At 36.1% G+C, this 19703-nt stretch overlaps 1 protein-coding gene across 4 annotated transcripts in view; it reads right to left on the bottom strand.

The window, feature by feature from the left end:
* LOC127968881 (vesicle transport through interaction with t-SNAREs homolog 1A-like) overlaps positions 1–19703 on the bottom strand; it is a 127455-nt gene that overhangs the window by 103901 nt on the left and 3851 nt on the right. For all 4 annotated transcript variants that reach the window (XM_052570271.1, XM_052570268.1, XM_052570272.1 and 1 more), the window contains exons 2-4: positions 18558–18616; positions 17875–17985; positions 3677–3754 (exon numbers count right to left, since the gene is read on the bottom strand). In XM_052570271.1, coding sequence (XP_052426231.1) covers positions 3677–3754; positions 17875–17985; positions 18558–18616 — 248 coding nt within the window. The remainder of the gene's footprint in view (positions 1–3676; positions 3755–17874; positions 17986–18557; positions 18617–19703) is intronic.

The raw sequence follows: 19703 nt of genomic DNA, 5'->3' as shown, positions 1-19703 counted from the left end.
GGCCATTATTAAAGGCCTCTCATCTCTTTTTGTGTGCGCTGGTCATTTTGAATTTGGCTATTTTTAAATCATTCGCTAGCATATCAGAAAAGAGACAGAACTCGGATCGTGAATTATAAACTTAATACCTCACTAAAAAGGCAGAATCTATGGTCGTGGTGTTAAACTGCGGTGGTGGCCGCTGTCGGTGCTGGGGACGGTGTGTTTCAAATCTTTTTCTCCCATCTGTCGTGGGTTCACAACAAAGATATGGTTGAAGCACATCACTAAATCACTAAATAAATAAGGACTATACATAAATGTAAAAAATAAGCATTTAACTATATATTGTACATTTTAGTTTCAAATTTAAATGTAGGAAATAAAATCATCAACCAAAATAAAACATGAATATAAATATGAAACACAAAAAAGTAATAATAAAATAATAAAATAATCGGGGTTGTGTCCCAAAAGAATAAAAGTTACATTACATATATATTCTAACAACACAATGAGCATGCTAGAAAAACAATTATTAATAATAATAATAATAATAATAATAAAACATATAATTCTAAAAAATATTGATATTAAAATAGTTAAAATGTTTAAGTTAACCTTCAATATTAAGTTAAGGTTAAAAAATGATTTCTACACTGAGAACCAGGAAATAAGTCGGGCCGCATTGCAGCTCCTTGCTGTGTATGTGTTTTTTTGTGTGTTTTTTTTGTAGTATTATTAATGCGTTGCCTGCATTATTCAAAAGGTCAAAGTTTGTGAATACGCTATAGAAGTAGCTATTTAGGTTTGCTGTGAGCCCACCCGAGCTAAACACAACCCTGCAGACAGTCTCAATGAACACCAAACAAACCTTGTTCTATCATATTTGTGCTGCTTGGACGATTGTGAGCCCTCGCCGAGGATTTACCAGGAGAATCTGGAAGACTTTAAGCTTGCTGTTGTTCTTTTCTGCTGTGTTTTTCCTCTTTAAACCAAACCAGACAACCAGTCTTTTGTTGCTTTACCTGAACTTGCAAGCATTTCTCGAGAAACGTCGAAAAACAAAATCGCGAAATTTTTTAATTATGTTATGATGAGTTCATTCCTTCGCTTTTTGCCTTTTTTTTTCATGTGGTTGTTATTCGAAACTGCACTGCTGCAATTTTTCTGTTATGATAATCAGCGGATTTTCAAACAAAGATTTTTTTTTCCCAGTACGGAACTCGATACAAGTGGTAATCTGCTTCCTTTGTAGCCTGTAAAATCTGGTCCACGCCGGCTCAAACCTGCCCAATCTCTCGTGGCCATGCCTTCTGCTGTGTCTGAAATCGAAACTATTCCACAGAGTATTCGTGTGCGAAAAAAATAAATAAAAATGTGTGTGCGCTCACACAAGAATGTGTGTGGTAAAAATGTGTGCGTTTCGGGCGGAAAGGGTAGGGGGAGGGATGTGCAATGGTAGACCACCACATTATTAAAAAAAAAAAGAGCGATAGCGCCAATTCGGTCTCTGTCCGCATACAGATAACGAATAAATGCCGAACTCTATTAAACCGTCCTTTAGCTATTATCATCGGGCCGACGCGCTATTTTCAGAACTTATGACGGCTCCCTATTTACTTAGCTATAAATCCTCGCCATGTAACGAACAGATTTGTGACTGGTAATGATCTGCTCAGCCAGGGCTATATGAAATGATCCTGACCTCTTTTAGATCGTCAGGAATTAAATTGACCGGCTCACCCCAGTCAACCCCCCAACACCCCTACATCTCTTCCCCTGCGCTCTATCGCTCCTGTCTCACGCGATAAAAAAAAAAACCCTGAAGTTCCGAACACTCCACTCACAGCAAGTCTTGTGTTAGCGTCCCCTGGTTTTCTTTAAATGGAAATTAAGTTAATTCAACACCTGAGGTCTGATCGATGAAAACTGGTATGAAAACTGGTCCTTCTTTTTCCCAGTTAAGAAAATATTTATGCACATTTAAAATGCACGTGTTAAACCAATACAGAACATACATGTCTATGGGATCATTATTTTCCTATTTCATGGAAAATGAATATCACTCTATTATAAAATATAGTATAATATAGATATTTAGTAGACTTATAATTTAATAAAATGTATGTAAAATTTATTTATTTGTGTCTATTTACAAACAAATAAATATGTAATATGTAATATATATATATATATATATATATATATATATATATATATATATATATAAAATTACATATTTATTTGTTTATATATATATATATATATATATATATATATATATATATATATATATATATATATATATATATATATATATATATATATACACACACACATATATATATATATATATATATATATTAATTACATATTTATTTGTTTATATATATATATACAAATTTTGTACGTGGCTCACCCTCATACCCGCTTTTGCTTAGGATTTTGATATTGTATGTAACAAAGAGTGGGGAGCTTGACTGCATCTAAAGCAATAAATATAACAACATCCCAAAGCACTTCTTCCATTTACCAGATCAATGGCTGCAATCTAACATAAAGCATATCTCTTGTTATTGTCTCTAATGTCTTGTTATTAGGCAAATTATCTTTAAGTGTTTAGAGAATGGTTAATATGAAAAAGAATAAGAAACTTCAGGAACTGAAATATAATCCTTTTAAACTATTGTCCTATTGTTCAAACGCCACTAAAGTGAATAAAGTATGAAAGCGTGCATCTTAAAAATCCATATCAAATGAGCTATTGTGCCATCCACGACGATTCATAATTATTTCTGATAAAAGAAGAACGATCAATGTCTAGCTGTGGGTTTGACAGCTTGAGAGCCGCTTCTACTCTCAACTTCGTATGAAGTGTCACACTCATTTTTTTGTGTCTTACTAATTTGGTGAGAATATGCATATCAATTACCCATCACGGCTAACGCTACATATGTTTGTAAGATGTGTGGTGCAAAGGTCATCTGTGAAATTCTAATAAGTAGGTGGGGAGGGGGGCAAAAAAACTAAAAAATAACTTTAGCAGTTACGAATGATCTCACGGCTCTTTCACAAGGTGCCTGTGGATGCACTCACTTGGAGAGTAATGTTGACATCTGGCATATTCGATAAAAATAGCAGATAATTAAATGCAGTAATTATTCAAAGGAACTTATTGTGTGGTCTGCCTTTTAAAAACAACTGTGTAGGTGATAAATTGTAAAATACACACTTGTATATGACTGTGAATATGATATATTCATACATAGCATATATAATATTCTATTACATTATATTATAATTAATATATGCACACATACAAATACTATATATGAAATACTAAAAATCATTTACGATTTATTTTTTTTTTTTTAAATAGTTTTTTCCCCCACCCTCAGTTTAAGGAACTTAAGGATTTTTTTTTGGATTTGGGGGGTCATTTTTTGAAGAATAAGGACTGAGGCGCATGGTGAACAGCTGGGAGAAAGCGGGAATTTACCCCAATCTGCTGCTGCCCAGACACTGGTTAGTGCCTAAAGCCCATTCAGCATTGGGCAGCTTTGCATTAAACAGTGTTGCTTCTGCATGACTGGGTGCCAATGCCTGCCCCTCTCTGCCCCTCGTAGCCCTGACCCATCCTCACCCCGAGCAGCCACCCAGACTGGGAAAGCACAGCCCCTGATTAACACCCTACCTGACTCTCTGAGGAGCTCGCACCATCCCCTAGGAGCTCGTTCCGCACCTCATCACTGTAGGCAATACGTGACCTTTTCTGCAATGGGAAGAGGTTGAGAGAGAGGAAAAAGAGAGAAAGTGAAGAGATCGAGAAGGAAAAAGAAAAGGGGCAAGGGGAGAAAGAGAGAAAAAACAAGCATTAGTTCACTTGACTTGAAAAATCACACATTTCTAAAGCACGAGAGCCCCCTGTTGGATCAGCAAACGAAACTAAAATACTTACACCAGGTGATATACTTAAGCGAGAAAGCAAGCGTGTGTGTCGTGGAAGGAGAGGAAGTGTGCGAGCCTGTGTGTGTGTGTGTGTAATCTAGTGTGGCTTGAGTGAACCGGAGCCCTCGGCTACAATAGCAAAAGCCCCCCTTTCACTTAAATAAATAAAAAGTGTAGAATGGCGGACCGTAGTACAAGACAGAGGCATGGAGCGTATTAGGAAAGTATCAGTTGTCAGAGGGAAATGTGTTCTGGGGGCTGTCACTGCTGTCAGTCCTGTTCTCTGGCAGACCCTGTGATAATACCAAGCCAGGGAGCTAGACAGAGAATAATTCATCACCCAGGTCGACGCGATTGGCGTGCCATCAGATTTGGGCTCGTTCCCCCGTCTCTCCTCCGCTACGCAGTTGAGAAAAAGAATGCCGTGTCCAAAAAAGAAAACACACACACACACACACACACCCAACACTTCAGAGCGTGCCACCTCCGATTCAGCGAACGCAGGAGCCGAGTATGGCATGTTTACAAACACACCCGACCTCTTCAAATAACCTCAAAACTAAAACACACACTGGTGGTGCGGAGGAGAGAGAAAAAAAACACACTGAGACAGCGTTTACCAAGAGCCCTTTGCTTCCCTCTGTTCGCTCTTCCTGCGGGCTGGCAGTCTTCGGGAGGATGAGAGCAGGGAAAGGTGCAAGAGAGCCACGGGAGAACTAAACCGCAAAATAACCGCTATCCAAGAACTGTATTTTGTGATGCAATGCTGTGTCACAATTTCTAGCAGGGGATGCGGTCAAATCCTGGAGGACAGGACGTGAAAAATGTTCCAAATAAAAAGTGGAGCTTGTTCGGCGGGTTTTATCAGAGTCAACAATTTATGATTCGTTCTGAAAATGTGTACTAATTTGCACCGTGCAAAATGATTGTTGAAGAAGTTTATAGCTTTAAAATATCTGTTCAAAAGTTATAAAATAACACATTTATATTTAAATATGCATACATGCATAAAATAAAAAATATATAAAATATACAGTGAACGGAATGAAGAAAAATATCTAAATTCTAACAACTAACTTCCTTTTTAAATCCTTGCATCTATGTGGAATAATACTAAAATCTTTAAAAAAACTACAAAAAAATTTAAGACATAATTTTCTCAAACCCTTTGCTTATTTATTTTTTGGGAAGAATATAATTAGTCATGAATTTGCACTATTCTTCATTCCTTTTTATTATTTAGAACACAAACAAAACGTAGTTACTATAAAGTGCAAATACAGGAATTGAGATTTCTATAGAGAAGGCTGACAGATCATTCGGTTTTAAAATATATACACGTCACATTATCTCGTGTCATTTCTGATTTAACCGATCAGCAATCGTTTGCATTTGTCTGCACATTATTTCACAAACGAGCACCACAAACAAAGCGCATCTTCTGACGAGGAAACAAAACACACCCACATGTTCCATCATAAAGGACGGCAGAGGAACTTTGGGGAATGTCGGCATGTTCATAATTGAAAACGGAAGCCTCGGAGATGCCTTCATTTGATTGCACACAGTATCGTCTTCAAACCCTATTTTTGTTTCATTCTTCTTCTTCTAAATAGCTGTTTGTTGTAGCTGAGAGCATCAACCACTTACACGATGTAACCTTTGAGTGCATCTCACACAAAAAGAATGGCAAATGCAGCCTTAAGTCTTCGAAGGGGAAAACTAGTCATAGAAACCAAGCGAGACGCCTCTCCCAGCCCGTTTACACCATTTTGCAACTCCCCCTGCAGTAAAACAAGCCTCACACTGATTATTCTTCCCTTCATCTGCTGCTATAGCACAGCAGCTGGGCAATATTGACTGCTTAACCCTAGGAAAAACTTTGATTGGTACTTTGCATTGGATCGGAGCCGAGTTATAGGTTATTAGAATTTTTTTGTTTTCCTACTTATTTATCTTCTACGGTATATGCCATGCATTGATATAGTAGAGCTATTTATTTAGATCACTGGGGTGTTGCATATTTAATCACGACCCAAAATGACCTAAAATTGATTGGAATGATATGAAAGTTAAAATATAATAAGCTCTCGCTTTTTAAAAAATAAAAAAAGAAGAAATAATCAATGGATTTTAAAGTTCCTACATATTGCATAGTTCAGCTAGAGCACTAAAATATAAAACCTGCACTGAAACATAAAAACCCAGAGAGAAGGCTTTGTAATCGTAAGAATGGAGATACCTTACTGCTACAGAAAAAAAAAAAAAGCGAAATCTTTTTTTAATCTGTTTGAAAGGTCTTTCTCTTGTCACTTGTTTTAATCTTGGGTGAGAATTTGCTTCTATTCCCGGAAGCATAGGGAAAAAGTACAAAGATCCGTCTTAACTTTATGCAAAGTGGTCTGACTGCCTTTTAAAACAGACATGTCTCATCAAACCGGAGACGAGGGTTTTTGTGTCCTGTCAAAAATGTGTTTTATAAGTCTGTTGACATGATGCATGATGAAAAAAAAAAAAAACGGTTCATCCAAACCATAATTGCATATGTATCCTGCATGCTAAATATTTATATGAGCTCGAAAAAAATTATCATATATTGTCTGAAATGAGAAAAACATCTTATTTACACCATCCAAAAAACCTATGCAGTTAATTAAAAGAATTCAAGTGATTATAATGAGAAAAAAACATTAACCTTTAGTTCTAAGGGCAGGAAAAGGTATAAAAAAAATTGAAATAATTACTACAAAAATATCTTATTATAAATCAACTGCTATCTCTTATTGTTCATCATTATTGCTTATTTTTTCACAACACTGCACACTGACAGCAAACGGTAACACAAGGACGCAAATAATAATGGAACCTGAGCTGCAGCAAAAGTAAACAGTTCATTAGATAGGCATTAAAAGGCATAAAAATACCCAGGGGCACAGTTTAATGAGAGGCCCTGAAGTGACACTGCCAAAGCTTTTTCCTCCACTTTTCCACTCAAAAAAAAACCTCACGGCTGGTGGCAAACCGTGAAGAGTAATTAATGATATTTAATTTATAAAGTGTGTTTCATTAAGTATTTCTCACCAGTGGGAAAATGTCTGGCCAGTTCTGATTTCGAGTTAATGGGACTTTAGTCAAACACAATGTGGCTGCCTCAAATTGCCATTTAACCTTTTCTTTCTGCAGCTAATAATCTGCTGAAAATGTTTAAGGGGAATTGACTATTCAAGTGGGGGGAAAATAAGCAAGAAAAAAAATTTCACATCATACTGCTGATTGGTGGAACAAAAAATGAAATCTAGAAAGCAAATGAGAAAAAGACTATGACTAACAATGAATGGCATTAAATATAAAGCAATGTGATTGTTATTAGGGCATTGTGTGAATGAATCTTGTGTCTTTTGTGATGTTAAGCTGTGTTTTGACAAAGCATCATGTGTTTTTCTGAGTGCATCTGGTCTAGAGCAAAGTGCTGTAGCGGTTGAAGAAAGCAAAGACCTTTTCAAGCAGGCTCCAGTATCACAACAGTCTTAAATAATGCATCTCATCCTAGTAGGGGTCTAACACCATCCGCAAGCAGAAAGAATACTATTCACGCATGCACAGGAAGCTTTACATCCACCCACACACACATAATTCTGTTTCCATCTTTTAACATCTAGGAAATAAATTGTAGGAGGTTGTGCACTTGATACGATATCAGATAATGGCACAAAGTAATGACGGTCGCAGAAGGGTCTTTTGTGCCTCTGTGATTTCTTCTTTAGTCTTTGGTAACATCAAATCTGTCGTATGGGTGACAGACAGACAGATGTGTTTGGTTAAGTGTGCGTCTGTGTGACATTTACGTTAAAAATCGCAGGAGTGGTGCACAACACATGGACTGATATCAGCATGGAGTCTCCCATTAGAACACAGGTTACTGGTGTGTGCCTTTAATTCACAATGCATTGTGTATTTCAAAAAAACAAAGCATGAAGGAAAAAGAAACAGGAACAAATGAAGGCCATTGAGATTAAAATAAAATTGATATGCTCTTGTGATATATTAGTGCTGAGCAGACTATTGCTCTTTGCGTTTAATTAAAAAAAAGTATAATTTATTCTACATTTCATAATGATAAAAATACAATTATAATATAAAGTTAATAATTATAATATCATATTTTAGATCAAAATTATTGTTACAAATTATTGTTGCAATTTCTTTTCAACAGAAGTGTTAGATTAGCAAAGCAAATTATTTTATTAACATTATAACAGTTATTTCTATAAATAAATGTTCCTTATACATTTTTCTAATTATTTTAATTAACAGAATTCTAATTTAACTGTTTTTATGTTAACCTGAAAGCTGTCATGGAACTGTTTTTATTATTTTATAATTAAAAGAACATTATTTCGTAAACCATTTAATATGTCCAAATAAATGAATAAAAAAATAAAGTAAAACAAAAATAAATAAATACAAATCTAATGTGTAAGAAACATCTACATAAAATTGGTTAAGTACAGAAAAGATTAAAAAAGAAAAAAATATATATAATTTTAAATAAAAAAAACAAAACAAAAGATGCCAAAAAACGGCCAGAAAAAGTTTCTAAATAATATAATAAAACTGTTCAATCCAGCCACGGATATTTCCATCAATGTCATGTTCGAAACGCCAAGTGCAGCCAATAAACCTAACGACTCTGCCCACATACAGAGAGCGAGGGAAAAACGATCGCAAGTGAACTCCCAACAAAAGAGCAAATTCAAGCAGCTTTGATTGAAGAAACGGCATATACTTCTTGAAGGCCGGGGAGTCGCTGCGAATGGTTATTTCTTTAAGGCATAAGCGCCGATTAAACCCAATATTAAAATATGGAAGCAGTTCTAATGAAAAATCAAAGCCCGTTTCTCTGGCTGCCGAGCGTTTTCTCCCATTAATGCCGGGCCGGTGCGGGCACTGCTAGAGCAGACCCCGGCTAGGCAAGAGTGGAGAAATCAATAGAGAAGAGCCGGTGGGGAGGGAGACTGCCGGAGCTGGCTCCCATCACAGCACTCTCCTCTGGCGTGCAGTGGGGAATGAAACGGGCCTCCCTGGGTCAGCACCAGAGAAAAGGTGAGATTAGAGGAAATGGAGGAGGGATTTCTGAGGCACAAGATACCTGGCGAGCCAGGGACCAATCGCCCATTAGCCTGTGGCTACCTACATATGGTTCACTGAACCCTGCACAGAAAATAACTTCTTTTTTTTTCTAGTCTTTCTTCACCTCCCCCGATCCGTCTTTCTCTCTCCATCTAACTCTCTCCTTCTAGAAAAAGACAAGATGTGTTTTCTTTTTTTTTTTCTTTTGACCTAAGTTCATGCCATATTTAGTATCTGATGCCTGTTCTGAGTGTTTTATCTAAGAACACTCCGATGCAACCAGTCATAAAGAAAGCCGAGCTTATATGCTATTATTGTGTCGAATACACGCGGGAATGAATGGCTACGCGTCGAATAATGCCTTGCTCGGTCTCTCCCTCTCCTCCTCACAACGCGACTATTGTCTGGGATGAATGTGCACGGCATTAGCATAAAAATACCCAAACACACACAGCAGCTTAACCACATCATTAATTCTATACATGCATGTATATTTGTCACTGCCCTATGTGCACCAAATTCAAATGGAGATTTAAACAAAGGCCTCATCCATGGTCACAATGAAGTGCGGTCCTGTGAAATCAACTGCAAGCGATCATCACAATAGAGCTCAAGACGGAAGTTCAAGACAAGATATTTATCCGAGGCCTCTGCTAATCCTTTCTGTATATCTCTCTGTCGGAAAAGGAGATGATCTCTAAACTCATTTACACATTATTTTTGTTTGTGCGTGTGTGGTAATTGATAAATATGTATTTAAATATAATGATCTAATTGACTAATGTAACAATTTTAATTATATAATCGATTCATTTAATTAAAAAAATAAAAAATATTTATTCTGCTGATACAATACGTAATGCATTTCAAAGAAATTTATCCATTAATACATCATTTTCTTTTACGAAATAACACTTTATAAAAAAAAATCCAAATTAAAATAAAAGATAAAAATACAATAAAAATGTGTTTAAAATAAGTACTTCTACAAACAACATGAATAGAAATATGGTTTCATATGGCAATAAAGAAATATGGTAGCTATATAGAAATGGTTTGCTAACTAGACCTACTCTACATGTAAGCTCTTAATTTTTTTTTAAAGAAAGTGTGATGTGACATTACATTTCAGATATGCCTAATTTTAATTAATAACAAAAGGCTAATTTCCACACCAAGCTTTCACCGTTATTTGAATGCCCGCCAAAAACCGATATAACCCTCTAGTCCTCATAAAGGAAAAACTCAGCAATAATTTACAGATTTCATATGCACTGTAAATATATCACTCCATTAAAGGGGGAGGACCAGTTGATGTCTATGGAGTCTGAGACGTCAAAGTTTTCTCTCTCTCTCGCTCTCTTCTTGGGGCGTGCAGTTTAAAAGAGGGGGGGAAAAAACCAAGCCAATGATTCATAATACATTTCATAAATACTTCATGATTTTTCATACTTAAGCTGGTCTGGCAAATCAAAACATTTTTGTCACCCTTTTTCGTCCCTCATGTCAGTTCGTCATTTTCCAGGGGTGTCACATGTCACTTTCACTTTACAGGAGCGATAGGAACAGGCCGAGAGAGGAGACAGCTCTGCTCTCAAACAGACACACACACACACACACACACAGAGAGAGAGAGAGAGAGAAACATGGAAGTGTTTGTCGTGAATCTAGGAGATTATCCATTAAAATAACCAATTCACCACCCAAATACATAACACAATTATCAAAAAATGTATGTAACTAAAATCTTAATACTTTTATGAAGATTTGTAGAAAAATGTGATCAATAAATTTGCTTATTACTACAAAAAAAATTATATAAATGAAAAATATTCTTTAATATTTCCAATTTATTCTAAATTAATATAATTCACATTTAATTGGATTTTCATGATTGTTTCAAAATTACATTTAATTATTTTTTTTTTTTAATAAATCATGTAATGCATCCAAATATTATGCTATAAAATTAGGATTAAAATGCACTCAGACTGGTTTTTAGTTTTCTAGTGAAAAGAAAAAAAACTCCACTTCTTATTAAGTACATGGGCTGTTCATTCCCAGCCATGGAGGCTTGTTTTTTTCTCCTTCGAGTGACACACTCCTTCACCTCATCATCGTCCCATCACTGCGATTAGAGTACGCGCCACAGCGCTGATCTCTGCAAAGCCACACAATCCCATCTCAGAGTACTAACCAATCCGCAAGACGCCCCGCGAAAAACAACTCCATAATGAAAGACCAAAGATCGATTTAGTCCCTTTTTAAATCGGTACCATCTCAAAAAAAGAATCCCATCAATCCGTGAGATTTCCATAATAAGGTTTGTAATAAGGGAGTGGGATTGGAGTTGGGCATCATAGGAGGCTTGCTAAACTCAAAGGACACAACTGTCCTAATCTGCATTAGCTTCTTAGCCGCATGAAACAAACAGACAACAATCAAGAGTTTTTCAGAGTGCACATTCGGCTCTAATTTAAAGCGATTAAAAGTGTCGAACATCCAGGTCAAGTACGTCTCTTTTACGAAAGCTGCTGTAATAGATGACTTGGTTGGTATAACAAGAACTCTAAGAAAAAGTTTGGAGTTTTGATTCTGAAAGATTCAAAGCGCTTATTTGGAAAGCATGTTGTGTGTGTAAAACTTGATATAGCGCACTAAAGGCTGCAACAAGTCTGCAGATGAGAAGAGCTTGACGATTAAAAGTTAACTTGGGGAAGTGCAACAAAGTTTTATTGAAGTCACTGGATTTCATCAAGATGATTGACAAACCTGTGTTCAATTCCACAAATAAACCCCTGAAGGGATTTAACTAACTCCAACAAAGTTTTGCTGCATCTGTGACCTGAACCTTGACCAGTCATTTCATAACGTAAAACTGTCCGTTGACAAAGACGTTTTGATAAATGTCACAAATCACTCAAAGGCGTCCATTTAACCTTGCGAGCCATTTTGAACAAAATAACAAAGCTGCCCACAATCTGATATTTTTAACAACTATGGCAAATTTACCATTGGAAAACTAGGTCACATTGTATAATTTCACTGTAAACTTCTCAGACTACACTTAATATTAGACATATTGCTATAGAAGCCTTTGATAAATCTTATTAAACTCATAGTCATGTTAATTTTTTTATGTTACTGGTCAAAATATACAATTCTTAGACCTTACATTCCATCTTAGAATGTCTCAGCAAACCACTGAGGTCAGCCGAAACTGAGAAAACCCTGAAAATGTATTCATCAAGAATTACTAAAAAGATAAAATATCCGGCCACGAGAACATAGCTTCTATTTCACTTGAAGATGTTTTATATAATTCAGTATTTTGTAGTGTATAAGCCTCAATATTCATTTTATTTCAAGGTCATTTGTGGGTTTTTCACAACCACCACACCTATTAAAATAATCTGCTCTGATAAACAATCGTTGAATTGATTCAGTTCCAAAAAATGATAACAAAACATGTTTAGCACTGCAAAAGTGACCTCATAAATGCTTAATGGGGTTCTTGAATACCGAATACTAACTGCCTGCGAGTCCGGAGTTTATTTCACTTATTGCCTGCAGTAATTATTTAAGCATTTGTTGCAATTTGTAATAGGAAAGTGGAATTTAAAATAAGATAAATTCTCAATTGTCTTGTGACTGTAAAAAAATTATAAAAAACACTTTTATAATTTATAATCAACACAACCATCAAGCTAAATGACTTTTTTTTTTTTTTTGCACATTTCCATCTTAGAACCATGCTACACAAATGACATGGTTTCAGATGCATGTTTTTTTTATATCTCTTAAATACTCTTGTAAAAAGCATGGTATAAAAAAACAAAAACAATACAAAGCACTGACATTTCATGTAAACTAAACCTTATTACTATTAAAATCTTCATCAATATAACAAAATATTCACAATTTATTGAAACATAAAAATTAGGTCCTAGCAAAATACAAACAGAAAATCTAATAATTATTATTATTATATTATTTTTCTGTCATCAGCTTTTGTTAAAATAAAACTAAAATAACTGCACATTCATAAATGATTATGCATATGTGATGCCAGTTTTTAAAAGACTGTTAGTCTCAGAAGCCAGTCCATTAAAAGCCCACAGTTCATAAAGATTAAAACACTATATTTCTGAGAGTGAAGCAGAACTCTGGAGGAGAAGTCTTTGAGTGTAGAAAGGTGGGAGAGACCTGTGCTCAAACATTCACCCGGACCCCAGCCGCTCTGCCTACAAGCGCCACTTGCCCTCCAAATGAGCAAACAAGTACCCCATCACCCGGGATATTCACAGCGTTTAATCTCAGAGTTCCTCAAAGCAAAGAAGTCAAAAAGAGACTGATGATCTACCTATATCTAAGAAATCGGCTTTGATTAGAAATTGCCTAAAAGCAGAGATGAGCAAGTGATTTCTCCCTGATACCTTGAACAATGTCGCCATCTGTCGTTCACAGAAGGAAGTGTGTCAGAACCAGGAATAGAGCCTGATGATGCAGTTTTTAATGAGATGTATCGTCTCTGTATCGATGCGACAAAAATCAACGAGAAAACTAAACATTTTTCAATAGTAATATATATCTAGCTTTGTGTAACCAAAGTACGTTCAATGTTATCTTTCATAAATACTTTATTCAGTATGAGGGGGATTAATTTTGTGAGATATATATATATATATATATATATATATATATATATATATATATATATATATATATATATATATATATATATATATATATATATATAGACACACACACATACATATTTATATACTGCATGTGTGTGTGTGTATATATATATATGGTTTTATCAAAAAAAGAAAAAAAGAAAAATGAAGATCCAGTTATGTCTTACATAAGTAACTAAGAGGAAAGATATTCTAAGGCATAGAAGACAAACGTTCCCTCTTGCTTTAAACAGATCCATTTTTCCCAATTTGTCTTATTTACTGTACTTATGCATCTATTACTTACCAATCAAAATTGCTGCTAAGAGGCGCTAACTTTCATGTTTGGCTTTTATATATTTAGCACTCTTGCTTTTTTGCTAATGTAAGGCCTCCACGGGGGTTCCCAGCTTTAAGACCCTGCGCCCCCGTTATCAAAATGGAGCCATCATGAAGGGAGCATACCTTCGGGATGTCCTTCTGATATCTGCCTACTTTCTCTTGAAAAATGGCAGGGTTAAGAGGTCGGCCGGTCCCCGTCTGCCGCCGAACAGGAGGCTTAGTCTGGCGAGTGGGATGGAGCGAAGACTTCAAACCGCGGGTGAACGGGTGAGTGCGAGTGAGGGTAAAGAGAGAGAAGCTCCAGGGAGGCCAGAGGAGGGGAAGGGCAGGACAAGGCCTTGATTTCCCGTGGATGCACAACAAAGCCTCTGCTTTTTTAGAGAAAGCAGCGATGGCCCTCACCCTGACACCTCTTAGAAGTGTGCGTGTGTGCTCACGTTGCGTGGCAGAGAGGATAAGCCATCCACGCTAAAGCATTTGGCACTTCTGAGGAGCCAGCTGAATCTCCCAGCTTTAGGACAAGTTTCTGGGGTTCGCTATCACCAGCGGCTTCAGGGGGATCTGTTCTTCAGATGCACATAAACTCAAAGCACCAAGGAGAAAAAAGGCTTTCAATCAGAACAATTATTATCTCAGTCTAAAAACACAAAACATCGGTCTAATAAAAAATATTTTTTTTAAGTAGTGACCAAATCTGAAATTTTGGCTATGTATTACAAATAACTACCTAACTATTGTTCATTTTCATTAATATTCTCAATTTTATTGTTACTATTATAAACCTAAAAGAATTTAAAGTTCTTAAATTCTCAACAAAAAGTTAAATCATTTGACCTATTAAACTGATTTTGGAAAGCACAAAACATTTTTCTTTAAATAAACAATAGCTTAAAATGTTAACAGCACCCAACATCTTGCATATCCATGATAAGTTTGCAAATATATCTATAATTTTTTTTTTTTTTTAATTAAGTGAAAGGCAAAGGAATGTAACCATGAACGGTGCAGTAAACCCTTTCACAGCAGGTGTTAATTGCATGATAATTAAGCACGGCAACAGTCAAGCAGGAGAAGCTAAAGATTAATCATCGGCCAATTAAATGCCCACGGTGAGGAACGTGAGGGCCCTCAGAGACGAGAGATCTCCACTGCGATCTGAGCTATCAGCACAGCGGCGCAACATCAGATCACTAGCAAAAGATCCTTTTTAAAAAAATCTCCTCGTTTATATCAGCCTTTTTGGAATCGTTGTGGATGCCGTAGCCATCTGGTAATTGATATCAAGAGCACCTTGAGTTAGGTGCAGGTGCTGGGTTTGAAAGAGACGACTTCAGATGAAGAGAATTTGCTGCGTGCTGAGTCTTCATATGGTGGTATCAGTGAAAGGAGTGGATTGCAAAGAGAACAAGGCTGTAGAGGGACTGAAATGGTTTCATTTCAAAGTGATATATATGTGTGTGTGTGTGTGTGTGTGTGTGTGTGTGTGTGTGTGTGTGTTCTTGTTTTTGTGACATATCAGGACACAACTCTGTATAATGACATGGGTATGACACAGGTATTACAAGGAGAGGGTGACTTATGAGGACATAACCCATGTCCCCATTTTTCAAAACGCTTATAAATCATACAGAATGAGGTTTTTTGAGAAAGTAAAAATGCACAAAGTTTCCTGTGAGGGTTAGGTGTAGGGTTGGAGAAGGGCGATAGAATATACAGTTTCTACATTATAAAAACCATTACGCCTATGGGATGTCACCACTTTTCACAAAAACAAACGTGTGTGTGTGTGTTATCCTTCCACATTAATTTGTTAATATTTATTTAGTTAGTTGTTTTATTTATTTTATAAATATATACATATTTTATACTTGTGTGCATAGTGCTTTTTGATTACCTTTAGATTGCATTTGACCTAACTTGTTTATCAGATTGATTTAAACAGGATAATCTTGTACAATATTGATGTACAACTATAAAGAGTAAAAAAATATCTTTCATTCGTTGTAATTAATAACATGAAGTGAATTCAAATTTGCATGACATCAAAGTTTCCCAAACTGGGGTTCGTAAAGGTACTACATGGGGTTTGTGAGTAATGAAAATGAAATGATGATTAATGATTAATGAAAAGCTACTTATGAATTAAATCATAAAAAATGTAAAATTAAAATAAATCATTTTAAAATGACATAAATAGAAATAAAACACAAAACTAAATAAATACTGCAAATCTACATTGGTAAATGTATTATTATATATTAGTATTTATCCAAACAAAAGTAATTTTATTTGTTTTTTGTTAATTTTAAATATAAAACTTGGTGAAACATATATACTCACACACACACACACACAGGGTCTCATTCATGAAACACGAGCAGAACAAATTTTTGTGTAAATCGCGTGTAAAGTGGTTTTGGCGTAAATTTTCGGATTCATTAAAACGTTCGTATTTTCCAAATGTTAGTTGGTACAAAAGAAATCTACACCTGCTCCCAGCCACGCGTAAATAGTGCGTTTAACTTCTGAATGTTTTGCTCATTAATACGGCTGCATTTTAATTAACCTTAATCGGGTACATATTTACACAGCATTTTGAAAAAAAATATAGATATATTAATTACATACGGTTTTTCTTTTAACTTTTATTATGAGAGCCAGTAATAGGATCTGTAATATGCTGCCAAACTTCCTTTTTTAGGACCTGATACGCCACTAGTACGCTTGAAAATAAAATGTGGCATTTTGAACTTCTGATAATAAAACTTCAATTTCTGCAGATGAGAAATGTTTCTTTTTCAGTCGCTTTTGAAAAGACATGTTGAAATCCTTCATTTGGTGTCAAAATATGATGCTCACATATAGTTGTCAGTCGGATTTAATGGGCGGGATTTATGGTAATTGAGAGTGAGCGTGCACGCACGTCCCATTTACGACTGATTGGAATTCATTAACACACACACACATTTCACTATCACATCTGACGTTTACGAAGTTTTTGTGAATCAGGAGAAGAGTTTTCGGGAAGTTCTCTTTACGTGCAAATCACTCAGATATTTACTCGTATATTTACGAATGTTTCATGAATGAGACCCACAGTGTGTATTTTATTTACAACTTCAAAAGAAAAATTCATGCAATTGAAAAAAGGACATCATATGATGAATGTGATTTAACAAAATAACATACTAAGAAACTAAATATTTATACTGAGATATATCAGTATGCACAAATATATGAATATAAATGTATATACTGTAATATATTAACCTGGTCTAAGAAACTCACAAGGGCAAGGCCAAGGCCTCATATTTCAAATATTAATGAATCAAAGTTTGTTTGTGTAGTTTATCCTCTCCTTGTCCAGTATAACATAAATAGGCCCACCTCAGAGAAAACAAAAGACGTGTGTTGGAATAAGCCTATTACAGCATGAGAGCAACAAAGACAAATATGGTGATGTAAAAGGAGAAATTTGGCTTCGGAGGAAAAGCGTCTCATTAAGGTTTGATGTGTGTGGGGTGGATTCTTCATGGGCAGGTAGAGTTATGAATAACTAAACAAGGACATCTGGCAAAAAATACAGGCCTGCTCTCCTTGGCCCAAGTGGTAGTTGCGAAAAATACAGTCTGAATAAACCACAGTGGAAATGTCAATGACCTTCGGTGGGTTTTGAGTTGAAGAACCAAGCTTCAGACCACGTTTGTATGTGTGCAAGAAGAAAGAAGCCAATGAAAGTATTCACGCAATATGCGTTTGCTTTGTTTGGTATAGGGACGTTTTAAATACTCACAAAATCTTTCTCAAGTTTTTCCATCTCTTGCTTGTAGCTCTTCAGACGGCTGTTGTACATGCCTCGGCTCTGAATAGGGATCTCTCGAATCTCCAGGTCCATCTGCTCGAGCTAGAAACATCAAATAAATTCAGTGTAAACAATCAAACTACTTCGCATACCATTTTGATCCAAAACAATTCAACTGTCTAGCTAGTTTACTGTCAACCGGAGGCAGAACAGAGGCATCGATTCCATTCAGGCACCCGGCAAAACAAGTCATGTTAGGAGGTGCGGCTTCATTAAAACCTCTGGCGCTCTCTTGAGCTCTGACAACTGCGACATGTGTCCGTGTCGCATGCGAGCAAACCGGCGTGCACAAAAGGGCCCCGCTGATTTACACTGTCCAATCAACATGACATGATTGGACGATTTACATGCGACACACATCCCTGCTTTCGGCACCTGCCATGGCGCCTTCCCCCAATAATGGCGTGAAATGTGTCACGAGGTGTCACTTAAAAGCGCATTATGCGGATGTGATCACACTGTTAGCACCGAGCAGCCTTCAGCCAGATGAAGAGTGTCTCATGTCACCGGCGACATTGCAGGTGTTGTTTATGCAGGGGGGGGGGGGGGGGGGGATTTCACCAAATTCATTATTTAGAAAACGAGTGAGTGAAAATTACTGATCAAAGACCCACCAACTCTCTGACTTCTTCAAGCTGTTTGTCGACATTTAGAACCAGCTGTGTCTTCTCCTCTGAAAGAGAAAAAGAGGAAAACATATTGATCAGTGGATGGAGGAGCTGTGCTTCATGACAACAGCCCGACTCCCCCGCAACAACAAGGGAGCAAATAAAAACAAGCCTGCATTTGAAGATATATTTACACATTCTCAACGCACAAAGATCCATATTTGATGTGTCTTATTTTTCCACGTGTAAACGCCTTTGTTAGTTCGTGAAGAAGCGCAGAGACGCCTCTTGGCAACTCAAAAAGAGAGAGATGTCAGCTCCGCCAAACTCTGCCGTTCTAACACCCACTCTGAACGACTACACTGAGGTGTATTGGTTTTATCCACTGGTACGAGCCAGGCCAAAGTATAGAGCGTGAACAATTTTCCCTTTGCTCCTCTGCATCTATATCAGCTCACTAATGTTTATATGGAAGATGAAATACATGCTGTACATTGTATCTAACTCTCCAAACATGTTCATGAAGCTTTTGCTAAAAATAAGACAGGCTGTAATCTTGGGGGTGTTGTTAGGAACCACATAAAATGCTAAAAAATGAATGAGACCAATATTATAAATATTTACTTCTTTCTTAATCTGTTAACTGTCACCCCGTCCCGAATACGGGACGCCTACGTTGACTACACTATATTACAATCAAATCTAATCTAATCTTGACAAACTATATATCGTTGGAAAGGTCTAAGACTCCCAAATATATATTTTACCAATATTTTTTGTTAATCATTATGTAGGAAAAGTAATAGATTAATTTATGACAAGAGTGCACCCTCAGAAATCTACATTACAAAAGGAGCTTTGACCTTTGTTTAAAAAAAAAAAGACTTCCTCGTTGCCTTTTTCTCGATCACATTTTAGAAATCATCAGAAGTTATATATCACTTGAAAACATAAAATCTCAAAATTCATCCTTTAAAACCCATTTTAAAATCAGACATCGCATTACAATATAAAAGGCACATCAAAATCATGTTACAAAATGTTTTCAGTCATGAATTATAAAAATGTAGGTTTGTATCATGCACATTCAAGTCTATCTTCAAAAACGTGAGTGACAGTTCAGGGGTTAAAATTTTTTTTATAAATAACAAA

Source organism: Carassius gibelio, chromosome B12 (assembly GCF_023724105.1).
Source record: "Carassius gibelio isolate Cgi1373 ecotype wild population from Czech Republic chromosome B12, carGib1.2-hapl.c, whole genome shotgun sequence".
Classification (NCBI taxonomy): domain Eukaryota; kingdom Metazoa; phylum Chordata; class Actinopteri; order Cypriniformes; family Cyprinidae; genus Carassius; species Carassius gibelio.
This window is presented reverse-complemented; position numbering and strand designations above follow the sequence as displayed.